General features: G+C 36.9%; 2 protein-coding genes across 6 annotated transcripts in view; both read right to left on the bottom strand.

Moving 5' to 3' along the window:
- Positions 1–6,122: 6,122 nt before the first annotated feature.
- Positions 6,123–14,597, bottom strand: LOC122080670 (alpha/beta hydrolase domain-containing protein 17B-like). Of its 5 annotated transcripts, XR_006140862.1 has the most exons (6): positions 13,836–14,596; positions 13,019–13,055; positions 12,651–12,887; positions 12,506–12,553; positions 6,991–7,598; positions 6,123–6,550 (listed from the first exon to the last, which is right to left on the bottom strand). XR_006140862.1 is itself a non-coding variant. In XM_042647483.1 (5 exons), exons 1-5 carry the CDS (start codon positions 14,129–14,131, stop codon positions 6,465–6,467), a joined length of 711 nt encoding a protein of 236 aa, XP_042503417.1. In that variant the 5' UTR covers positions 14,132–14,597; the 3' UTR covers positions 6,123–6,464. The 5 variants fall into 5 exon arrangements, 4 of the variants coding, with proteins under 4 accessions (XP_042503417.1, XP_042503418.1, XP_042503415.1 ...); XM_042647483.1 differs by lacking the exon at positions 6,991–7,598 and having other exon boundaries at positions 6,123–6,557; positions 13,836–14,597; XM_042647484.1 differs by lacking the exon at positions 6,991–7,598 and having other exon boundaries at positions 13,836–14,597.
- Positions 14,598–17,779: 3,182 nt separating this feature from the next.
- The window catches only part of LOC122082030, a 28,977-nt gene continuing 24,785 nt past the window's right edge, over positions 17,780–21,971 (bottom strand). The window contains exons 7-9 of the mRNA XM_042649529.1: positions 18,635–18,741; positions 18,467–18,538; positions 17,780–18,355 (exon numbers count right to left, since the gene is read on the bottom strand). Of these exons, the coding sequence (XP_042505463.1) occupies positions 17,970–18,355; positions 18,467–18,538; positions 18,635–18,741 (565 nt within the window). The 3' untranslated portion in view covers positions 17,780–17,969. The remainder of the gene's footprint in view (positions 18,356–18,466; positions 18,539–18,634; positions 18,742–21,971) is intronic.

Genomic DNA, 21,971 nt, shown 5'->3' with positions numbered 1-21,971 from the left:
TTAAATGACGTAGTGTTGCAAGATCAGAATATCACTGTCAATATCCAAACATATTTATAAATAATATGAAATGGACAATAGCATTAAAGCATTTTTGAATTTCTTCATTTGAACAACATTGCAAGACTAAGAAGCAATACCAACAATTTAAACCAAGAGAATTTAAAATCATATATTCTTTAAAGTAAAGTGCAATTATTATATTGCATACTGTCTGTTAGGAAACAAAGTCAAAGAATTCGGTCAACCTTTTGGTTAGAAGCATTCTTATGCCAGAAGAAATATTTTTTTTTATGCATTCATATTTTAAAATCTAGACAACAGATTGATTGCTTCAGAAATGAAAGGAACCACATTCTATTGGTTTAATAGCAGGGATATATAATCTCTAGCACATATACAAGGATAAACACCAACACATGGAAATATATTTTTTAGTTGTCCATTTGACAACCAACTTAAGTAAATGTACTTTAACTACATTGAACATCATTAGGGGAAGAAAATAACAGTCTTACTAAGACCTATAGTTGTACCTCAAAGAGGAGGGTATAAAACCACCGAATGCATCTACTTTGTGTAAGACATGACAAAAATTCTGAGGAGGCCCCCAAAGATTTTCACATGGAATTGAAATACTTATCTGGTTCTGACTAGACAATATCTAGTTAATTGAAGCTAATTGGAATTTAGGTAAAAAGAGTAACCTCTACTATGTTCTCATATTTCTTCTATATAAATCTAATTGTGCATTCCATTGACTAGTTCTATATTGATCATTTATCATAAGCATTCATTCTATTGAATTTCAGATTGGAATTACTCAAGCACTAACAAATTTTATACGGTTTAAGTCATTCTTTATAAAAATGTTAGATGTCTGTGTGGAAAATAAAACTTTGTAGCTTTATCCACTTCCCATTATATAAAAAAATCAAGGATCTTTTTAGCTTGAGGAAAGGTTAGAAGTTTCCATGTCCAACCAAAAGATGGTCAAGATAATAAAAGATAGAAAAAGAAAAGAATCATGTATTTAATTATAAAAGAATCCTGCTACTTTAGGTAAGAAATAAAAAATAAGATGAAACATCTTACGAGATAAGAGAAGAAGACAAATGAGGATGAGGACAAGAGAGGGAGAGAGGACGACAATGTAGAGATGAAGACTTGCCACTAATATGAGAGGAGAGGGCTTTAGTAGAAGGAGAGTCTTAGAGAGAAAGGGTGACATAAGCAGATGACTTTAAGAGGGCTTCGATTGGTTGCACGCTCCTTCGAGCTACAATGCATTTCTAGAGCTCCAATTGAGCTTTCTTTGATACACAATCGAGTCTAGGATTTCAACCTTGAAGTGAAGAAGATGTAGAGACTAAGCTGAACACAGTTGAGAGGGAAAGCATTTGATCGATTTTACTTCATGAAGGACATATTGGGTATTCAACATATATACGGGTATGTGGGGAGGTCACGTGCCAATCCGTCGGCCGCCGCACTACCATATCCTCGTTTGAAGACACGTGGGGGTCTATTTTCAAGGCTATCCACCTCGTGTATCTTCTAAAAATAATAAATAAACATTTGGAGTCGACATTTAGGGTTAGGGCCTAGGACTCAGGATGTGGGCCCGATCCATAGGATAAATTTGTATTATCTTATAAAAATAATAAACAAACATTTGGATTTGCTTTAAGGATAAATTTGCTCCTCTATTTCTCAGCTCTAAACTTGGAATGACCTCCAACCTCATAGGCATGAAGCTAGGCTTAGCCATGCCTTTTTTCATGCTAAAAAGTAGAAAGTGATCTGATTGTAGGATTTTATTTTTGACATGGCTCCTTCATTGTTGAACCTATTTTCAATGTCATTGCAAATCTGCCTAAACAAAACATTGTGCCATAGCATTATTAGAAAATAACCATAGAAGTCATATTGTAGGTTCCCACTAGATTTTTTTCCTCCTAAACTTCATTGTATGATTACTATTCAACAATGTTTATAACATCTAGAGAGACAAAAATCCAAAGATGGTCAAATTTAAGCCACCAAAATCTCTTTTCTATCATTTTGCCCTTAATTTTTGTTCCCTTTGTCATCTGAGACAACTTGCAAAATGAAGGATTTCTGAGTTGAGTGTATCTTTTCTTGAAATCTTCTAATTGTGAAATGAAATAAAATATTTTTCATTGGATAATATTGTAAATTGTGTATGGACGTGTCTTTGTGGGCACAACTTCATTAATAGTTGGCCTTGTCATAACATAACCATTTTTTTTTTTTTTTTTTGGTGATAAAAACAAAAATTGTGGCAATAGGATGACCAAGCTGAATTTAGCCAAGCATCTCATGAACAAGTCTTGATGGATTTGAACCACCATCTACTAGGTGTAACCCCAGTTGCTCTTCCATTTTGAGCTAAAGACTTACCTATTAACATAAACTATGTTAGTCTAATCCAAATATAAAAAATAAATGAAACAAAAACATTGGAACAATGATAGATACAAGGAACAACTACAATGTGAGATACCAAGTAAAGTAAATATATTAAAAGATGTTCACTAACTTTTGATTTCAAGAAAAAAAACATTTACTATCTCTCTTCAATTTTTAAAAACCCAAGTTCAAAATAGAAATTGAGCCAGATCGATTTGTTTAAGCTGGAATAACAGCCATGCACAGAGAAAGAGATAGAAAGAGAAGAACATAGTGAATTGGAGAGAAGAAGTAGAAGAAAAAGAAAAGAGAGAAAGAGAAAGGAGGTGTACGTTGGTCTTTTATATTGATCCATTACTTCTGCAACTATTATTTCTTAGAGACAAATGAATCGTCAAATGAATAATCAATTAAACCTTACCCATCTTCAAATAATTGAATCAAAATAAGAAAAAATAAATGAAGCAAAGAACTCACCAGTTCCAGATGATGATCGCACAAAGAAAGAAGAAGTCGGCGGTGGCCTATTAGGGATGCCGAGATAAACGTCAGCGGTCTATTGGAGATGATGGGATGAACGCCAAAGGTAGAGAGGAAGTTCCCGCGACAAACAAACCCTTTTGTTCTTTTATTTATTATTATTTTTTTTTTAAGATCTTGCATCGATCTGAAAGAGATTTGATTACAAGAAAATGATAATGTGTATCGCCGACGTATATTTTTCCCTAATATTTATGTAATACCCTAATCTGACTTTTATATACTTAACTGTGAACAGGCAAGAGTATAGGACAGAGAAGGCCCATGCTAGCTTGGTTGGCAGTAGTGGAATGCCAAGAGAGAAAAGGTGACCCCACTTGCTCTTGTTTAGCCTGCCATCATTGTTGGAAAAATCACCAAGAAGTGTGGGCAGACAGGCAATTTTCAACCTATTAGAGATCAGGTAGGGAAGGAAGCATGATAGGCCGTAGGGGGCTGAAATTGGCCAAACCGGTAGGTACAAACTGGCCAGTTGGTTTTTCCTGGTAGAATGCATTTTTCTGATTTTTGCTCTGTGGGCCCCATATCTCTGCCGTGCAAATTTCCACTTTGCCCCTATGTAAAGAGGCCTAAATAAGTCATGAAATGCATAGTTTAATATCAGAAAATACAATAAGAGAAATAATTGATTAATTTAATCAAATTCTAATTAAATAAGATATATATATATATATCACTTATTTATAAGGGTTGGTGCCTTAAATACAGGTTTTAGGGCAAAAACCTCACCCCAAAACCGTGGTTGTGTAATTGTAAGAAGAAAAGAGGAGAAAGAAGAAGAAGAAGAAGAAAAGAGAAGGAGATAAGAAGGGAGCTCACCTACCTCAGGGTACTACTGAATCGACTTTGCACCAGGTGAGTAAAATTCTTACTGTACTAGGGTTAGGAAGGTGATTTTGTATGCGTAGGATATCTAGGGTTAGGGATTTTGCCAACTGGGGACTGCCAGGGAAACCTGTGCAGAGTATTGCTACCCAGTAAGGAAAAACCCCATCTAGGAAGGTTTCAGGGATCCAATTGGTTAGAAATTTTCCCTGTAAACCATGGAATTTAGGGTTCCTATGATTCCAGTGGTAATAGGTGAAATTGGGATGGGAATTAAGGTTAATTAAGTAGAATTTGATCTCATATATTAGGGAAAAATCTTGATAGTTATTGGAATTGAAAAGTTTACTTAACTCATTGTAGAATTCAGTTATAAATCAAAATTGGGATGGAATTTCAAGTACAAAACTACTAATAAGTAGCAAGCAACCCGATTCAGTGACCAATTCGGGAGAAATAGCACAATCCAACTTAACAACAACCTGTACAGCATAGAACAAAAGGACAGAATCAAATTTTGAAGTAGAAAGGAGAACGGTGGGTCATGACCGGCCAGCTGGTTGTTGCCCAACCAATTAGGGTTGTAGTAGCCAGAGATGCTGTGTAACAGGTCAGCAGACCTTTACACATATTTGGGACTTGTGTACATAAGACTTAATGAAAAATAAAGCCCATGACAGTAGGATACAATGTCTGGGATTTAATATATGTTTTGAGGGCATGTATGACTAGGGCACTTTTACCAGGTGAGGATTTATTAGTGGTTCCCTATACATAGTCCCACAGTAAAGAAGGTTTAGGAAGCTAGAATACATAGTCAAATACCTCCCTAATTCGGGAACAAGAATACTTTACTTAAACAGGTTGGGGTAGAATGTAGAATTTTGTTATATAATTAATGATTTAAATATCTTGTGAAGTAGGAAATATAAGTGGCAGTATGGGAGTCTGCTTGAACCAAAGAAGTAAATTTTCTGGACTTAAAAACCAAGGTGAGTGGGTGTCCTGACTTATTTTTATGGAGTGTTTATTATTGTAATATTTCCTGGAACTCATGCATTATGATTGTGTGCATATAATTATTGTTATTGTCCTGGTACTGACTTGTAGAAACTGGAATAGGTAAGACAGGTAAGATGGGACACTGGTAGGTGCCTAGTGATTTTTGTGTACATATGATGAATGGTTATGCATCATGTAGATTTGTGGGTTAGGTTATCACCACACAAGTACTACAACCCCTTGTCAGTAGGGGATATATATTGATTAATCCCAACCCATGGCTGCCTGATCAACAATGCACTTCTGTGATACGATGTACTGTGCCCAGAGACGGATAACAACAAAGTACTACGTACTGTACACTTGACTTCCTGGGGTTACTAACCTATAAGTTAGCTGGGGGACCGAGATTTTTTCTGGGACTGGCTGACTCCTACGTATAATGAACTTGTATATCCTAAGGCCCAACATACAGGGTAGGAAATACCACCTATGTTGCGTACCACTATACCATTGATCTCGGACTTATTAATGGACTAGGAAATAGTGTAGTTTAATTGGAATCACGAGCATCATATAAGGTGTGAAGCATGCATTGCATCGTTTGTATTATGTTTGCTTGCTTGCCTCCACCCCTCACTGAGCATGATGTGCTCACCCATCCCTCTTTATTTACTCCTGTTAGATGGCGAGACTGGTATTTTTCCAATTACCTGCTTTGATCATGAGACAATGGTCTTGGATGACTTGGCCAATCTTTGAAAAGATGAAACCAACCATGGACCCGACTGTGGATGCGACGATTGTGCATGCAGAAGACAGTTCTTCTGAGGACTAGAGTAGTCTATTTCTGATGACATTTTGTGTAGATACTTCCACTGATGTAGACTCTGATGCATATATATTTTGCTTATGAATGTGTAATTATGTAAATATTCTTTTTGAGGTATATGACATTTACCTGGATAACTATAAATATCATCTATAACTTAGTGGCACTAGAAATGATGTAACATATTTTATTGATGGACTATAAATATTTATATGAACTCTGATATTTAGTTATGTGGTTTTGGTATTATGATGTACCTTAGTCTTGATCCTGGGGAAAACAGGCTGACTGGATACATGGAGGAGTCCAATGCCACATACCTTGGCCGAATTGGAGACAGGGTGTGACAATTTAAGCTTACCACACCGCAAGATCAATAAAATCCAGGTGTCACGCTACTATAGTCGGCTAGACAATATATGGCTCACCCCTGCGCTATAGAAGAGCCAAATCTGACAAAACCCTTTGCTATAATATATAAAAAAAAAAATTTATGTGTAAAATATATCATTACTAAATATGATTAAAAAATTAATTAGTTTATACAATCACATGGAATCATATGGGGTAATGATTATATTTAGTTTAGAAATTTCACTTCCCTTCCCTTAAATTTCCCTAGCAATCAAACATAGCTTTGGGGATGTAAGAGCTAATGAGAATCAATTACACTTAAATATTACAAAATATTGCAAATTGAAATCTATTCCAAAGTCTTGCACCGATGTAGAAACCTTTGACAATGTCCTTTGTCATCCTTGCATCCGAGACACCTTGGTCTTCTTGAAGTGATCTCTTGAAGCTTGATCTTTAATCTTAGTGCTTCAATACTTCATAACGCTTGTCCATAAGTTGTTCCATTTGAGGAGGTTGCTCCACGACTCTTTCCTATTGTTTGGGCATGCCTTCTTGCAAATCCTGAATGCTTACCATACAAACAAAAATGTTAGCAATCACCAAAAAACATTCAACTAAATATGTCTCAATAAGAAAGGTTATTGTGTCATTGTGTAACATCATTTGATGATTGTTCTGGCTCATTGTGTCATATTTTATGCGACAGAACCATCCATTCTCTCTCTCGTTTTTCAAATAACACTGATTAAAAAAGAATAGAGCATGACCTTCATCAATGACTGTTTGATGGGTGCTGAAGCCATATTATATTGACTTAAACATATTCATTCCATGTACAAATGATACTTATACAATAATACATAATGATAGCATGCAACAATCACACAAAGGATCACATGGGGCAATAAACCAGACTAAAACTAAGAAAAATATCATCATTTATTTGCATTATTTTGAGTCAGGAGAAAGAATTTTGGCGAAAAAAGATAAGTAATCCATACATTTGTTTTGAATCAGTAGTCTTTACATAGGCTTCGAAAGTGGAAAATTATATATCAAATTCAGATACAGGAGTGGATAATCTTCGAACAGCATATGAAACACTATGTAACTTGATCAGTGGGGACATTGCCCAGTAGTACATTGAGAGTCAAAAATGGTGCTTGGATTGAACATCTCCGCATGATTCCTGTTAGTCCACTCGATGTAGAGTAGAAAGAGCTTGATCACCCAAGATTGGGTCATGAAGCAACGAAGCCAGCAAGCCAGCTTGCCGGGAATTTCTTGAGATTTTCCCATGTGAACTCAGGAGGTGCTTCCCATCACTACCTTTTGTAGTTGAAAGAAACAGTTATCTCTTGCCAAATCTCAAGCACTTGTTATGTTTTGTTTCAGTGATATTTGGGTTTGGAGGAAGGTTTTGGTTTGGCTGTTTCACATCTATTCTCTCCATCGCATTTATAAATTTGCGCAAATGCCTGATGTACTCAGGATATGTTTCCAGGTTGCAGTGGCCTCCACCCTTTACCCATAGTGGATCATATTTTTCCTTGGTGAGTTCCCACAAACGTTTTCCGTGGGACCAATCAACGATTTCATCATTTGTTCCCTGAAAAGATTCATTTATAGCTATATATCAATGCAAGCAGCAAGAATGTGCTGATATACCAAAATAGATTGCATGAGAATTGGTTCAAACTATAAGTGATCGAAACAAAAAGCTCAACATACTTAAAAAATATATATAAATAAATAAATAAATAAATAAAAATAAACAAACAATTATGAGGGAGCCACTGAAAAATAAAAAATTATAGGGGGGGAGAGAATAGACTATAAATTTTCCTTATGGTGGTCTTTTATTGGAAGGAACACAAAGAAAGCGTGAATTTCTTAAGTCAAACTATGGCAGAATGAGCCATTTACCTACCAATACAGGAAAAAAAATCAAAATTCAAAGAATGCAAATCCCCAACTCCCCTGCTTTGTGCTTACTCGCTTTTCTTGCATCTAATTTAAAGTCCAGCGTTTGCTCTTCATGGTAATTCCATGTGGTTCACACTTGTTCCCGCATATGTGTTGTATAGGATTTTCAATTATTTAATCACTAACCACAGTTTGCAACCCCATGGAGTACAATGTTAAGCAATGAACTTTCAGTAAACAATAAACCAAATTCAATAACTGGTAACTGTGATTCAAAATGAAAGAAAACAATCAAGTATGTAAATCTTGCTTTTCTACGTTATTTAAATGATCAAGTATGTTATTGACTGCAAGCAGACTCTCCCATCCTTCCCAAAACTTCATATTTTTAAGGGTTGTTCACACAAACTATCCCTTGGGGCAAGAAAGGTTGTAGTTATATATATTGAGCTACCAAAGGAATCCCTCACGCACCTACAAGAAGTCTGCTCGATTCCTTGGTTCACTTTAATTAAGTTGGGAACATCAACGTCTAAAATTGCTAGAGGTACACTGCTCGATTCCTTGGTTCACTTTAATTAAGTTGGGAACATCAACGTCTAAAATTGCTAGAGGTACAAAGAAAGTAGATTTGAAAAGAGGAAATTCAACTTTGAGGTGCAAATGGCAGCAACTTTGAGGTGCAAATGGCAGCTTGATCAAGAGATTAATAAAAGAGGTGAAGTGAAAAATAAGTATTACACAGCATTTAGATCAAAGCTCCCCAAGATGAAATTCCCATCTTTCACCTTCTTCAAGTCAGATTAATATGTTTCTCTTAGAAGAACAGTGATATTCCTTTTGTTTAGAGTGACAAAGTAAGATTCGGTTATAGGGACCTTATCCATCACTAATAAAGCTAAATAGACATCACGGATCCCTAGGTAGAGTTGCATGTATGTATGTGCACATTTATAAATTGAAGTTTGTGATGATAAATTAAATTCAAAAATTCTAGGGAGAAGGATCTTCTATATAATTTTTTTAATGAATTATTTCAGGTTATAATGTGCACCAAATACTGGAAGGGGTTAGGATAATCTCATTCAAATTGCATCGAGTTTGAGATAACTTTAGATCACCTCATAACCTATTCCCAGTTAGAATATGTTATCTATGCAATATTCACGGATTCTTCCACCTCCACCAAATGAAGAGTGTTTACAAAGTTTTCTTTCAGTCTGCTACTCCAACAGTCCAGCCTGTTGGAGAATAAATTCTTAAGAGTTTCAGCATACATACTCAAAGACTGCCCATAACTGGGAAACCAAAAGTACTTCCACCAAAGTCCACTTCAAATGTCTATTCCCTGCTCTCCACCTAAATAGGGACTGTGACCAATTTATTTATTTGTTTGAAAGGAAACTTTTTTTTCCTTTTGGGTGGGTTACTTGTTTCTTTTTTATAGGCAACAAATAAATGTAAGGATATAGAGGGTAAATTATTTATTTATTTTTTAACAGGCAACAGCCCTTTTTTGGTTACTTCTTTGATAGGCAATAGATAATTGTATAGATATAGAACATAAGGAATTTATATCACTATAGTATATGCAAAAACTTTAAACCATAGAAATTTGAATCACTATCAGATATGCACAAAACCTACAAACCATATTCTCTGCACACACACACACATATAAATTGACAATTTGACGCAGACTCATGGATAATTCTTCACCATTGAGAATCCAAGGGGATTCTTTTCAGTACAACCAAAATTCGTTAGGTGCTATAGTCCTTTGCATAAGAGGGAAATAATATCAGAAAAGTACAAGGCCAGTGTTGCCTAGTCTTACCATCAAATACTATTCTATTCCTCTCCTCCTAAAGGACCCCAAGGGATACCAGAAGAAGCAAACACAAAGAACGAAGGTTTAGGATTAAGGGATAGCTTCGGCCAACCTGTAAATCATCTTCAACTAGGAAGGCTCAGGCCACTCGAGTTTAAACATACCAACAAAAGAGTACTTTCAAGTAGTTCTGCAAATTCACAATGACAGAACAGATCTTTGGTGGATTCAACTTCACATTGGCACATGTAGTAACGATATGATACAGACTGGTACAATTGAGATTTGGCATGTCGATAGGATAAAGAACGGGCCCATAAAAATTTTCTGTACAGAACCAATATGGGTGGATACAGTACGGATGCAGACTAATACATCGATACACAAGCAGCCAAAACCTTAAAAAAAAAAAAATAAATAAATAAATAAAGGGTCGTCTTTTGAAAGTAAACTTCTTTCACATTCAAAAACAACATAGGAAGAGTGATTAAAAAAGAAAATTTTTGCATTAAAGCATAATCAAAGTCCCGCGATTGAATATGTTAAAAATTTTGATTTTTCTTGCTTCATCTTGGTTTTTCTTGTTTGTTTCTGCCAATTATCAATCTAAACTGGAAAAGAGACCTAGATTTATATCATCTTGAATAATTTGTAATCTATATAATGTATAATTATATTTGTTGCTAAGTACTTATTATATAGTTATTTAATATATTACTATTACAGTATCGTAGGGTTAATTTGTATATACTTAATGTTACTTAATACTAAATAGTAATTTTATACGTACAAGTTGCATACTTGATTTGGGCCTTTAAAGGGTTACTTTAAGTTAGTATCCTAATAAGCAAATAGATTTTTATTTTCAAATCTTTGTCTAATTTTTTCTTATCACTTATTAGTAGGTTTGAGATTGCACTTACCAATGAAAACTTGAATAAAAAAATATGCTTTGAAGACAGAGACAACCTGACATTGGTTGAATATCATAAAATTTTTCTTATTTATGGTGCACAATGCTTAAAACACTTTTTTTCAATATATCATAAGCATATACATCGGTATCTTAAGTGTATCTAGCGTTTCTCCAGTGTGTCTCTTAAAACCAGCTTTCTGATCCGTTGCTTGATACTGATACTTGACACCTTACATGTGAAGGCTACTAGCAAGTTGAGCCTCTTCTTTTCAATTCTTAAGAATCGATCCTTATCCAAGTATTTAACATACTGCTGTTACATATTCATTAGACTTCTAGCACCGGATACTGTTCGTTACATTCATGGATTATTTAACCCTCAAATCAACTATAATGTTCTATGTATTAATCTCATCTTAGCACTGGAGATTGTTCTTAGGTTAAGTCATCCCCTGTCTTATTTCTCATCAAACCATTTGATTATGGAACCCCAAGTTCCTTATGAAACAGGATATTATAAAGCAAAGGTTACAGTAGAATATAGAAAAAGAAACCAGATCTAAACACAGAAACGTATGGCAATCCTCAGTGAGGGCATCCATTACTGAGGACAACCAGGATGCAGCTCCAGGTTCATCCCCACAACCTATTTCTAGTTCCTTCATAGATTGATAAAAGTCGGGGACCAATTCAAAATATGGAAGATATCACAATTCTGATAGAATCACATTTATTGCAACTTACAATTAAGGACTATGGCAGTCCTCAGTGAGGGCATCCATTACTGAGGACAACCAGGACGCAGCTCCAGGTTCATCCCCACAACCTATTTCTAGTTCCTTCATAGATTGATAAAAGTCGGGGACCAATTCAAAATATGGAAGATATCACAATTCTGATAGAATCACATTTATTGCAACTTACAATTAAGGACCATGATCTAAGCTCAACTTCTTACCCTCCTTTCAGTAATCAAAGCTGAGGGAGGGGGGGAGAGAAGTAGACACCCAGAGTGGTAAATCCAAGTCAGTTCTTTCAAATGCTAAAGGTGTGAAGTGCGATGTTCATTCCTAAAATGGGACGCAGAAGCCTCAAAGCATTTTAGCCCTCACAAAAAGAACTTAAAATCAAATATGAAAAGGCAATATGCAAGAAAAGAAATAATTGATGAGATAAGTGAACAAAATTTGAGAAAAAATTAAGCCTTCATAGCATGACAAGAACATTGTCTTTTATGAAGCATATCACCCTTGCCTATGATTTTAAGGCAATTCTCCCATAGAGAGATTCGTAATGTTTCTACGGATGTTGCTTTAGACCCTCATATGGACACAGGTAGGCACTTGATTGGACACGGCCACAGGTTTCTTGCACGTAAGATGCTCAAACATGTTTTTCAATACCATCATTCCATATGTTTCTACTTTGATGCTTCTTCACAAAGTAGATGTCATCCAAAAATATGAATTACAATTTACAAGACATAGCACAGGAACCAAATTTATACTGCAAAAACCTAGGGGATAAGAATCTGGAATGAACACTTCCCTCAACCCCTTTTACCAATTCTCTCCATTCACTTCTTCAGATTATTTATATGAGAGAAAAGATAATTTTCAGAACTCAATAACCATTAAGATGCCAAACTGCTCCAATCTCTTAAAACGATTTTCATTATTGAAGAAGGTTATAGCTTTGGAATATGAATAGTCAATCAGCAAAGAACCATCATAATTTATGCCTAGTATGAACCAAAACTTGACTATTGTTTTCTCAATTTAAAAAAAAAAAAATCACAGAACAAAAGATATGCTTTGGATAGGCTAAAGATTGTCTTACATACATGTATAACAAGGACTGGGCAGCAGACATGCCGTATTTTGTCAATGTTCTGAAAATAATAAAAGGAACTTCCTCAATAAATAACCAAGTATTTAACTATGACTTTAAGGCATAGTATAACTAATCAATCCCTGGGTTAAACTTACTTTAAAAATGTCAAACCAGAACGTCATCTTGACAGGATACAAAACTCGTAAGCCTGAAAGTATTGCACTATGAAGAACAACAGCCCTCAGCCTTTGTAAACGTGCAGCTAAATGTAGTGCTGGGCCACTACCAACTGATTGTCCATACAGTATCACATCCTCCTGCTTAACTCCATATTCTCTCTTCAAACAATTATAAACTGCCTCTATGTCGTAATATGTGTTGAACTCAGATGGCTATCAACATCATCAAGAAAACCATTTATCAATAAACAGACATAAATAGATATGTTGATAATGAGGAGAAGGGGGGGAGGGGAGGGGAGGAGGAGGGGGGGTGGGTGGGGGGAGGGAGAGATATAGCTTACCTTACCTGAGGATGCTCCATATCCTGAATAATCATAACTGCAATAAAACAAATGTGCTTAGATGATATTTAATTATATAAGGAAAAATGAAAACATGTTACTTGGAGTGATTGAACATATTCCACAATCCAGAAAGCATTTCATAGCAATCATAAGTCATAACAGCCTCAAAGTAAAATAAGAGTTCCATAAGTTCTGTAATAGCAACGAGGAAAATGTAATTTACAAAATCATTGGAATTCCTTAAAAGCTACAATTAACAGATTCAACACCACAGAAACACACTAGAAATCTAAATCAACGGGGATCAAACGGATATATATACAAATGAATATAAATTGAAAACTTCAAAACATTCTTAACTAGTAAACAAAATCATTCTTAAAATACAATCAAATCTGAAAGCTTCATAAACACCACAACCATCTCAAATTCATCCCTGAAAGCCCGTTGCTGCCATTTCTACTGCTGGTAATTAGGCATAAAAGCTTGGATCATTCTCAGATGTGTACCAAAGCTACCCACATCCTCCTCCCCTATAAAAACTTATGAATTTCACATTTGGTTGAATAGGTTACCTAACAATAAAATGTAATGTTTTCCTAGTATTAAAAACATAAATATTCAGTGCTTGAAAATTTCAGAAAACAAAGAAATGGATTATATTTACATTAAAAATTATTAAAATCACACCAAAAAGGCCAAAGAACACAACAGAAAACCATCTCATTAATGCCAAAGATGACAAACTTGGCTAAACCCAAATACCAAAACAATTTTGTTTGCTTTCTAAAGAAATAAGAGCAAAACAAAATACCTCATGATATTAATACGGAGATGAGCTCTAAGCTGAATAAATAGCTCCTGCATCTGACCCAAATCGGCGGCGTTGCCATGAGAATACAAAAGAGTAAACCTAGCAAGTGGGTATCTCCAAAATGTAGCAACTATCTTGTTGCCTCCCTTGGTATCAAGCAGATGAACATCCACATTCTTATCACCCGTGACTCCAGAGAAATAAAGCTTCCCATTTTCTCTGAACACATCATAGGTTGGTGGGTCTGGAGGGAAAAATGCAAATTTTGCAGCAACACTAGAAGTTACATTGCCCATTAATTAAAACAACAAACCACAGAAACCAACACGTACTACTCCATAAGAAAATTTCAATTCCTCCGGTTCTCTCTCTCTGAGCCTCTGTTTTTGTTCTTCTCTCTCATAGAACAACAACAATCTCCAATCCTCCTACAACCTAGAAAATTTATAAAAATAAAAAATTACTGGGTTCGATAGTTGATATAATCCAAGTGGCGTCAGATAGGATTCAATGTTGGAAGGAGGCAGAAAATAGATCCGATCCCAATGGTGAGCTAGAACTGCTTGACAAACAAAATCCAAGAAATTAAAGAAAAATAGTAATAAAAAAAGCGGGTAGAAAGTAGAAAGTAGAAACTGAAAATTAAAAGAGCGGATATCTCGGGCTGGGTGATGGACGGCCGAGATTCGGTCAAAGGCTGCTGGAAATCTGAAGAGAATTGCAGATTGGGGCGTCAGAGTCAGACATTCCCTCATTTTCCTTTGCTTTCCTCAGGGCCTGCGCCTAAGAGAGCCAATGGTTTGTTCTTAATATCTGCCCAACTTCCACGCTAAAACTACGAAAATACCCCTACTCCTCTCTGCTTCAGTATCACTAATATAAAAATGGAGACAGGGTGGTTTCTACACCAGCGCAGGGGCCGGGGGAGCGCACATCGAAGCATTAACATTTGTAGGATTTTCACCTTTTAATGGGGGCAAGACAGTCATTTTCACCTCCCATGTTTTTAGGCACAGGGACACGCTGCCTTTCAGAGTTCTTTTTCTGATAAAAATAAGGACCAATTCATCTTTTAAAAGTAAGGCTCCAATGCCACCAGACAAAGGGGTGGAATGACCAATTCACCATTCATGAAAAGTGGAAATCTTGCCCCTATTGATGCTTCTGAATGTATTTCTATTAGCCCTTTGCACCCTACAACTTTGCCTTTTAGGGAATCCTCCTCCCTCAGCCTAGTGTGAGAAGAATCTGATGTCACATTAAGTGGAAAACAATTTCATTATTAGGGACCACATAGTCAAGGAGTGAAGAGAAAGTATTAGTGCGGATTTCACATGGTTATGACCTGAGAAAGCATGAAAAAGGATTTCCACTCCGATGGCATGGTTTTTTATTTTTTATTTTTTTTTTGATGAAATAATAAATTCATTACAAAAGGAAGAAAGATACACCAGGAAAATGAGGGGGAGAAGAGGGAGAGGGGGGCGCAAACAGCTAAAAGGAAAGGGGATGGCCCCTACAAAGCTGGGGGCTCAAATGAAAAGGGGGGGGGGGGATAAATCTATTCCCTAGGGAATCACGAACTAATCTATGATGAATGTAACCAAGCTTTGAGCTAACTCCGAAGTAGATGGAATTTTTTTTTTTTTTTTTTCAACCAAAGTATCGAGGCCAGCTTATGCACACCTCGACTAATCCTCGGGGAGACTAGCACAGCAACCCACCACTATGATTTCCACTTAAATCACAAATGCACAAATGGGGAATCGAACCTGAAACCGTGTGCCTAATACACACAATCCCCAGTTCGCCTTAATCATTTGGGCAAACCCACGGGTGGGTGAGTAGATAGACTTTCAAATTATATCAAAAGAGCGGGAATTGAGAGTCCATCTATTGAGATTACACTCCATCCAAATGTGGTTGACAAAAGAGAAGATTTCCAACACTGTCACAAATATTAGATTCACAAAAGGTCATGTCTATCTAGATCCACTCTCTACTCAAGGACAAGATACGCTTACTGGAAAGCCAACAGGTAGAAAGGACTTTTATCCAGGTAGAGGAGGAGAAAGAGGAGGAGAAAGGATAGGAAAAGAAAAGATGGCCCTTATTTTAAAGATTATTCAATTATGATTCTTGGAATTAGTTCTTCGTGCATTGACATTGAAGATTGATACGAAGACAATCAACAGAATAACTCAAGATGCATGGTATCATATTATGAGTATATAGCTAAAGGAATTGGGATCCAATCGGCCAATCTTTGGATTCTAATCGGACCTGATTCAAGCCAATTAGGATACAAGTCAGATCTGAATCAGCGGTAACCAATTCTAGTGCAGAATCCAATCTCTTAAATTGTGTATTTTCTTCACAGGGAAGTGTGGCCCCTATGCGTGATTGGAAGCCAATGAGAGAGCATGCAGTAGCCCCAATGAGAGAGCATGCAGTAGCGTCAGGCAAGAGGTCATTATTCCATTTCAAAGGGTCAAGCTGACAATTCCCTCCCCCCCCCCCCCCCCCCCCCCCCTCCCCCAACCCCAACCCCAACCCCAACCCCAACCCCAAATGTGTTCAGGCGCAGCCCCTACACTTTCCTATAGAAAACATTTTTCCTTTCTTCACTTTCTTGGGTCACCCAGATTGAGTAAACAACAATAGATACTACGCTAAATGAAGTCAAATGGAAGGGTAGAGCAAGAACCATGATTGGGGGATTCAATTCTTTTTCTTTTCTTTTAGATGACAAAGAGAATATGATGAATGATGAGATGATTAGATTCATCTGTTACAATAGTTAGACAAGCCATTTAATTAAGAGAAAAATGCATGATCTTATGGATATTTAGTCAAAATAACTTTAAAGTTAGTAGTATATGTGGCCTACGTAAAATAATCACTTTATTATTTTGTTTGTGCCTGAAGCAACACCCAACCCCAAATCCCACCAAAAGCAGTGGAGCAAAGCTGTAATTTTAACAACTATTTCAATCTAAGAGTCTTCCAAAGGAAAGACCGGCTCAAAAGCCCTTAAAAATGCTTGGAAGTTGGTGCTTAAGATGATAGAATCTGTTACTTTCTTTAGATAATTAAAGCCAAAAGTAAGATATATATTTATAGATTTAGTTGCATTGCTAATTACTAAGAAAGGCAACCTGCAACTGTTCATTAAGTATTAGTTAATCCAGGTGAGTTAAATAATCCAAGGAATGACAACTTTCAGTTGGATGCCGCCGATCTATCCACTGGATTTATATCTGGATCAGCTCCTCAACGTCTCTTCCCATATGGGATCCCACCGCCCGAGAGGTATATCAAAGGGAATTTATTAGGTATGTGAAAAGATGACCCATATAGATAAATAGACATGGGAAACAAATAACTTTGATCACAGTGGAATGTACATATCAAATTTTCAGGCTGTTGAAAACTGAGTGGAAACTGTTTAAATGAATATTATGAGAGTTCTCTGTGAAGCAATGTGAAAGAATTTCAGATGAGATAACTATTATAATGGAACCCTCTTTTTACAGCAGCTGTCTCTTGTCATGGTAATGTTGGACAGATGTTCTATGCTTTCATAAAACTCTCTTAGCCATTCTAAGAATAGATGCTAAAGCATACAAATATTAAATGCTACTCTGCAGTGGAAAATGAAAATTATCAAATTCCAATGCCCTTAAAGTTTCACTTTGCAAGAAGAGGAAAGAAGAAATTTCAAGACCACTGTAAGTGTCAATAGTTAAAAGACTCCAAAATAGTGCATTCAGCATACTGCAACCATATTATAGCTTCCACAATAACCAAAACTTTCCCATGAAGCTCTGTTTCCATTTCCAATTGAGAACAGATCTGTTCTCACCTGCTTCCCTCTGTTATGTTGAATTGTGATGGTGTGAACATTCATGTAAAACATAGCATCATATTTCAAAGATAATTAGTTTGCCACAATACGTTTATTTTACCAGATAAAACATACCCATAAAGGGATTGAAACATTATTTTACAGATCAGTTTGACATATCAGTGTGAATATTTCTTCAATATCATAATTACAGTAATTTACAAGAGACTTGACAACTACGAAACCAAGTATACGGTATGTTGAGACTGGAAATTGGATTCAGGAGCCTAAGCACCACGATTAAAAAGTACATGCTCCTCTTCTACAGCCGTCTTATCTCCAATCACCGAAACCCAAGTCTCAGCTATCTTCTCCAACTTCCCATCCAAAATATCAACTAAAGTGAAAGCCCGCACTGTTCCTTCAGAATCAGGTTCAGGAAGAGACATCTCATCATCTGTCATGGAGTTGCTACTATGTCCTTGTTCACCAATCAATCTTTTCACCCTTGGTACAATAGCTCCATTAAGGTAAATAGGGTTGTCAGCCCCAACCACAATCATCTTTCTAAGACCATTTTGATATGCCAACTCTTTATGCATATGGCCGAACACAACCAACGGAATAGAGAATTGGGTAGTTTCTTTCAACTCAGATAACGCTTGTGCCAGATCTGTACCACAAGATTATGTTCTAAATATTGAGGAGCATATATATTCTAAACATCAAGGAGCATGATAAAAACACATGGATAAGCATGAATTGCATGACAAAAAATCTTTACCAGGATCCCCGTGGTCGCCACCTTCAAATACCCAGTCTCTTCCACAAATGTCATTTATCTTGGATCCTAGACCTGCACACAACATGAAGGTAGGAGTTCTTGGAGGAAAATATCACTTGTCAAGGAACAAATAGTGAAAGTAGCAGTAAAATTTAGAGTCTGACACACCTGTAGGTCCATTGTGTGCAAGAAATATAATGGCATGGCCCTCTGGTGTTCCAGAGGCAGCTCTATAAATCTTCTTTGCACTTGTGTCCATGTCATTGACTCCGTATCTAAGAGAATATTTCAGTAAGATAAACAGAAATATTAGCTGCTTATACAATGTTTTCTCCTGGTAATCAGTCAACTGTGAGCAGAAGATCGTAGGTTCTTTTTCACCCAATCATAGGTGCATGTTCATCGGCATTAAATAGACAAATTTCACAAAGTGCAGTTTGAAGTTCAAGAGAAACTACGTGCACTAGAATGAACAAAATACACAACTCATGAATCTATCAACTAAACAGCAATAACACAAAGTGATTGCACCAGAGACTTAAATGGATGCACTGAAGCGAGAACAAAAAGGGAGAAACCAAGGATATTGATGTCAGATACACATTGCATCTATTTCCTCTTTAAATCATCTTAGTCAGATGCTATTCATATGAAAAATTTACATATTAGACTCATGCTACTGTTATGTTGTGTTTATGATACCATAGGGGCATTGTTGTCTGTTCCTGTAGCAATTAGTTCTATTCCAATTTCATTTTACCATTATGAAGTAATCTTGTGAGACTTCTACTACCACTAGGACTGGAGGGTGGTATGCTTGCGGTATTGTAATTCATGAATATTATATAATGTCGGGAAGGGGACTACTGCGGTAGCGACTGCTATTCTTTGGCAGTCTCTTCTCTTCTTCCTCAATCCTCCTCCTCCTTTCTAGTTTGTTAGTACTGGTTCACCTTTTCTAATATTGTTTTGATGGTATTAGAGCGGGCTTAATCAGTTCATAGAATCTCCAACAATACTGTTTTGAGAGGTTCTACTTAGATCTCTCTCCTGTGGTGTGCAGCCACCCTTCGCTGCAGCTTTCTACAATGAAGACCAAGTCTGTCAATGGAAAACTCTTCAGTGATGCTATCTACATGAAGAATACTCCCTGCTGAAGATCGTTCATGGAGTTAATCTATCTACATCAAGTTATCCAAATTTTTACTGGCGGTACCTGGTTTCATGAGTTTTTTTCTTTTTGTTGACTGAATCGATTCCTTCTGGTCATTTCAACCTGGCCATCAACCTTATCTGAGTTTTAGGGTTTTTATCAGCCACTCAGGTATGCACAAATTGTTTCCCCTTTTGAGACTGATCGGAGATCTTCCATCTAATTAAGGAGTACATCATCTACTGCTGAAGCTCCTGCTCCCACCTCGTCTTTTGATGACTTACCAGTTACTCTTGATGTAGATCCACATGCTGGCCTTCACTATCGAAGGAGAAAAAAGACCCAGCCAGCCTTGGGCTGATCGAGCCTAGCTGGTCCAACTTTTGGACCCTATGCTGGCTACATCAGCAGCCCATTGGCCAGCATAGGATACCCCCTTGTTAGTGCATATTTACTTTCCAGTTTTGAGCTTCTAGAAGACCCTTCAAATTGCCAATCGAGTCAGCCAAATACATCTGTCCAGAAGACCTTTGCTGCCTGCGATCTCTTCTTACAGCTGTGATTTTGTGCCTCATGTTTGGCTGGTCAAAGATGCATTGCACAAGTTGAGTTTTCTTCTAGAATGTCCCTAGTAATTGCCTTCTATGATTTCTTAGGCTTCAAGTTAGAGATTAGTTGTAAACTATGTTAGTTTCTATTTTATTTTAGTTTCCTGTTTGGGAACTAGCTTCCATTTTGTAAGTTTCTACTTTCTAGTTAAAAGAGGCTGTTGTACCAATTTAGAGGATGAACGAATGAAGAAATTTGCGGCCAATGCTTGCTCCAATCTCCTGAGAAATGATAAACAATAGCTGAGATAGCTGTGGGTGAGAGGCCCAGGCTGAGATAATCTATTATCCCTCCCACAGCTATCCTTCTTCATCTTTCTTTTCTCTTCTTCTTCTTAAATTCTCTTTGTTGATTGCTGTGAGAGAGAGTGAGTGTTGATGTCAAGCTTGTGTGAAGATCAGAAGCAGCCAGAAGATCAGATCGAAGAACCAGCCTCATAGTCAGAATCAATTTGACCTGTCAGGGTTTTTGAAGCCGAATCGATTTGGAGATAACTCCCAAAATTCGAAACCCCTATGGAGGATTTGAGAACCACCCCAAGGAGCACCTTTGACCAGGATTTCAGCCTAGTCTGACCCATCCAGGAAGGAGCCGCAGGCTTCTCCTCCTAGCTGGGCACTGGCCGAAACCCTATTCCAGCCTGGGTTGACTTCTGCTGTTGCTGAGGTTCTGCTGATCTGTTGGACCGCTGGAGGATTATTTTACTTCAATATTGGACCTGCTTTGTTCAAATGTGAGCCCTCTAAATGCCCTATTCTCTGAGTTCATATTTCAGCCCTGCTTTAGGGTTTTATTTGAGCTGTACTTGATTGAGAATTGTGTTATTGGGGTTTGTTTACCTAGGGTGAACTTACCTTTCATCAGCTCTTCGCAAAGGTAACCACTCTTCTACCCAGAAATCCATGACTCCTTATCTTATAGAAAATTTTGTTCCTGTCTCTCACCTTCCATTTCCCATTCAATAGCATTGCTTTATCCTTATCTGCTCACTCCATTCCTAAAACTCATCATCAAAAAAAAACTCAGCCTTATCCCAACTTAATGGGGTTGGCTATATGGATCCGAGCAGAAACAAAAAACACAACAAGAAAAGGGGAAATGAAAGTAAAAGAGAAAAGAAGCCCGACATCAGCAAGTTAGGAAAATCTCAGTTAAATGGGGTTGGCTACATAGATCCTTGCCCTCCAATCGGCTCTATCCGAGGTCATAATTGGGACAAGACCTAGACTATGCGTGTCAACCACTTCTCCTATGGTCATTCTGGGTTTGCCCGTAGCTCTTTTAGATCTTTCAATCTGAATCAAATCACTCCTTACTGCAGCATCCCTTGGCCTCCATTGGACATGGCAATACCACCTCAAACGATTTTCTCAGAGCTTGTCATTGATCATGGCAACTCCCAAATCAGCTCTAATGCGACCATTCCTTACTTTATCCTTCCTAATTTTTCTGCACTTCCATTTTAACATCCTCATCTTTGCTACATATAGCTTCTCTATATGACACTTCTAAACTTCCCAGCATTCTGCCCCATACACATTGGTCTTTGCAGCTTTAATTCTTTTTGTTGGTTGGTTCCATTATCACAAAGTTGCTCCAAAATTGTTTCAGTTCAAAGATGTAGAATCTTACGTTGAATCACCACTTGGCAGAGTTACTAGGACATAGGTCTCTTTCTTGGGTGGGTCACCAAGTATATGTATCTTTACCGATCAACCAATTCCTAGACAATGGAGTAGATCC

This window comes from Macadamia integrifolia, chromosome 6, assembly GCF_013358625.1.
Source record: "Macadamia integrifolia cultivar HAES 741 chromosome 6, SCU_Mint_v3, whole genome shotgun sequence".
Lineage (NCBI taxonomy): Eukaryota > Viridiplantae > Streptophyta > Magnoliopsida > Proteales > Proteaceae > Macadamia > Macadamia integrifolia.
Note: the sequence above shows the minus strand (reverse complement) of the source record. Positions and strands in the feature narration are given on the sequence as shown.

Coding starts and splice junctions, on each gene's coding strand:
- LOC122080670 (XM_042647481.1), bottom strand. CDS start 14,131: ATGGGCAATGTAACTTCTAGTGTTGCTGCAAAATTTGCATTTTTCCCT. Junction 12,888..13,018: donor ATGGAGCATCCTCAGGTAAG/GTAAGCTATATC, acceptor TGATGTTGATAG/CCATCTGAGTTCAACACATA. Junction 12,554..12,650: donor TCTGGTTTGACATTTTTAAA/GTAAGTTTAACC, acceptor TATTATTTTCAG/AACATTGACAAAATACGGCA.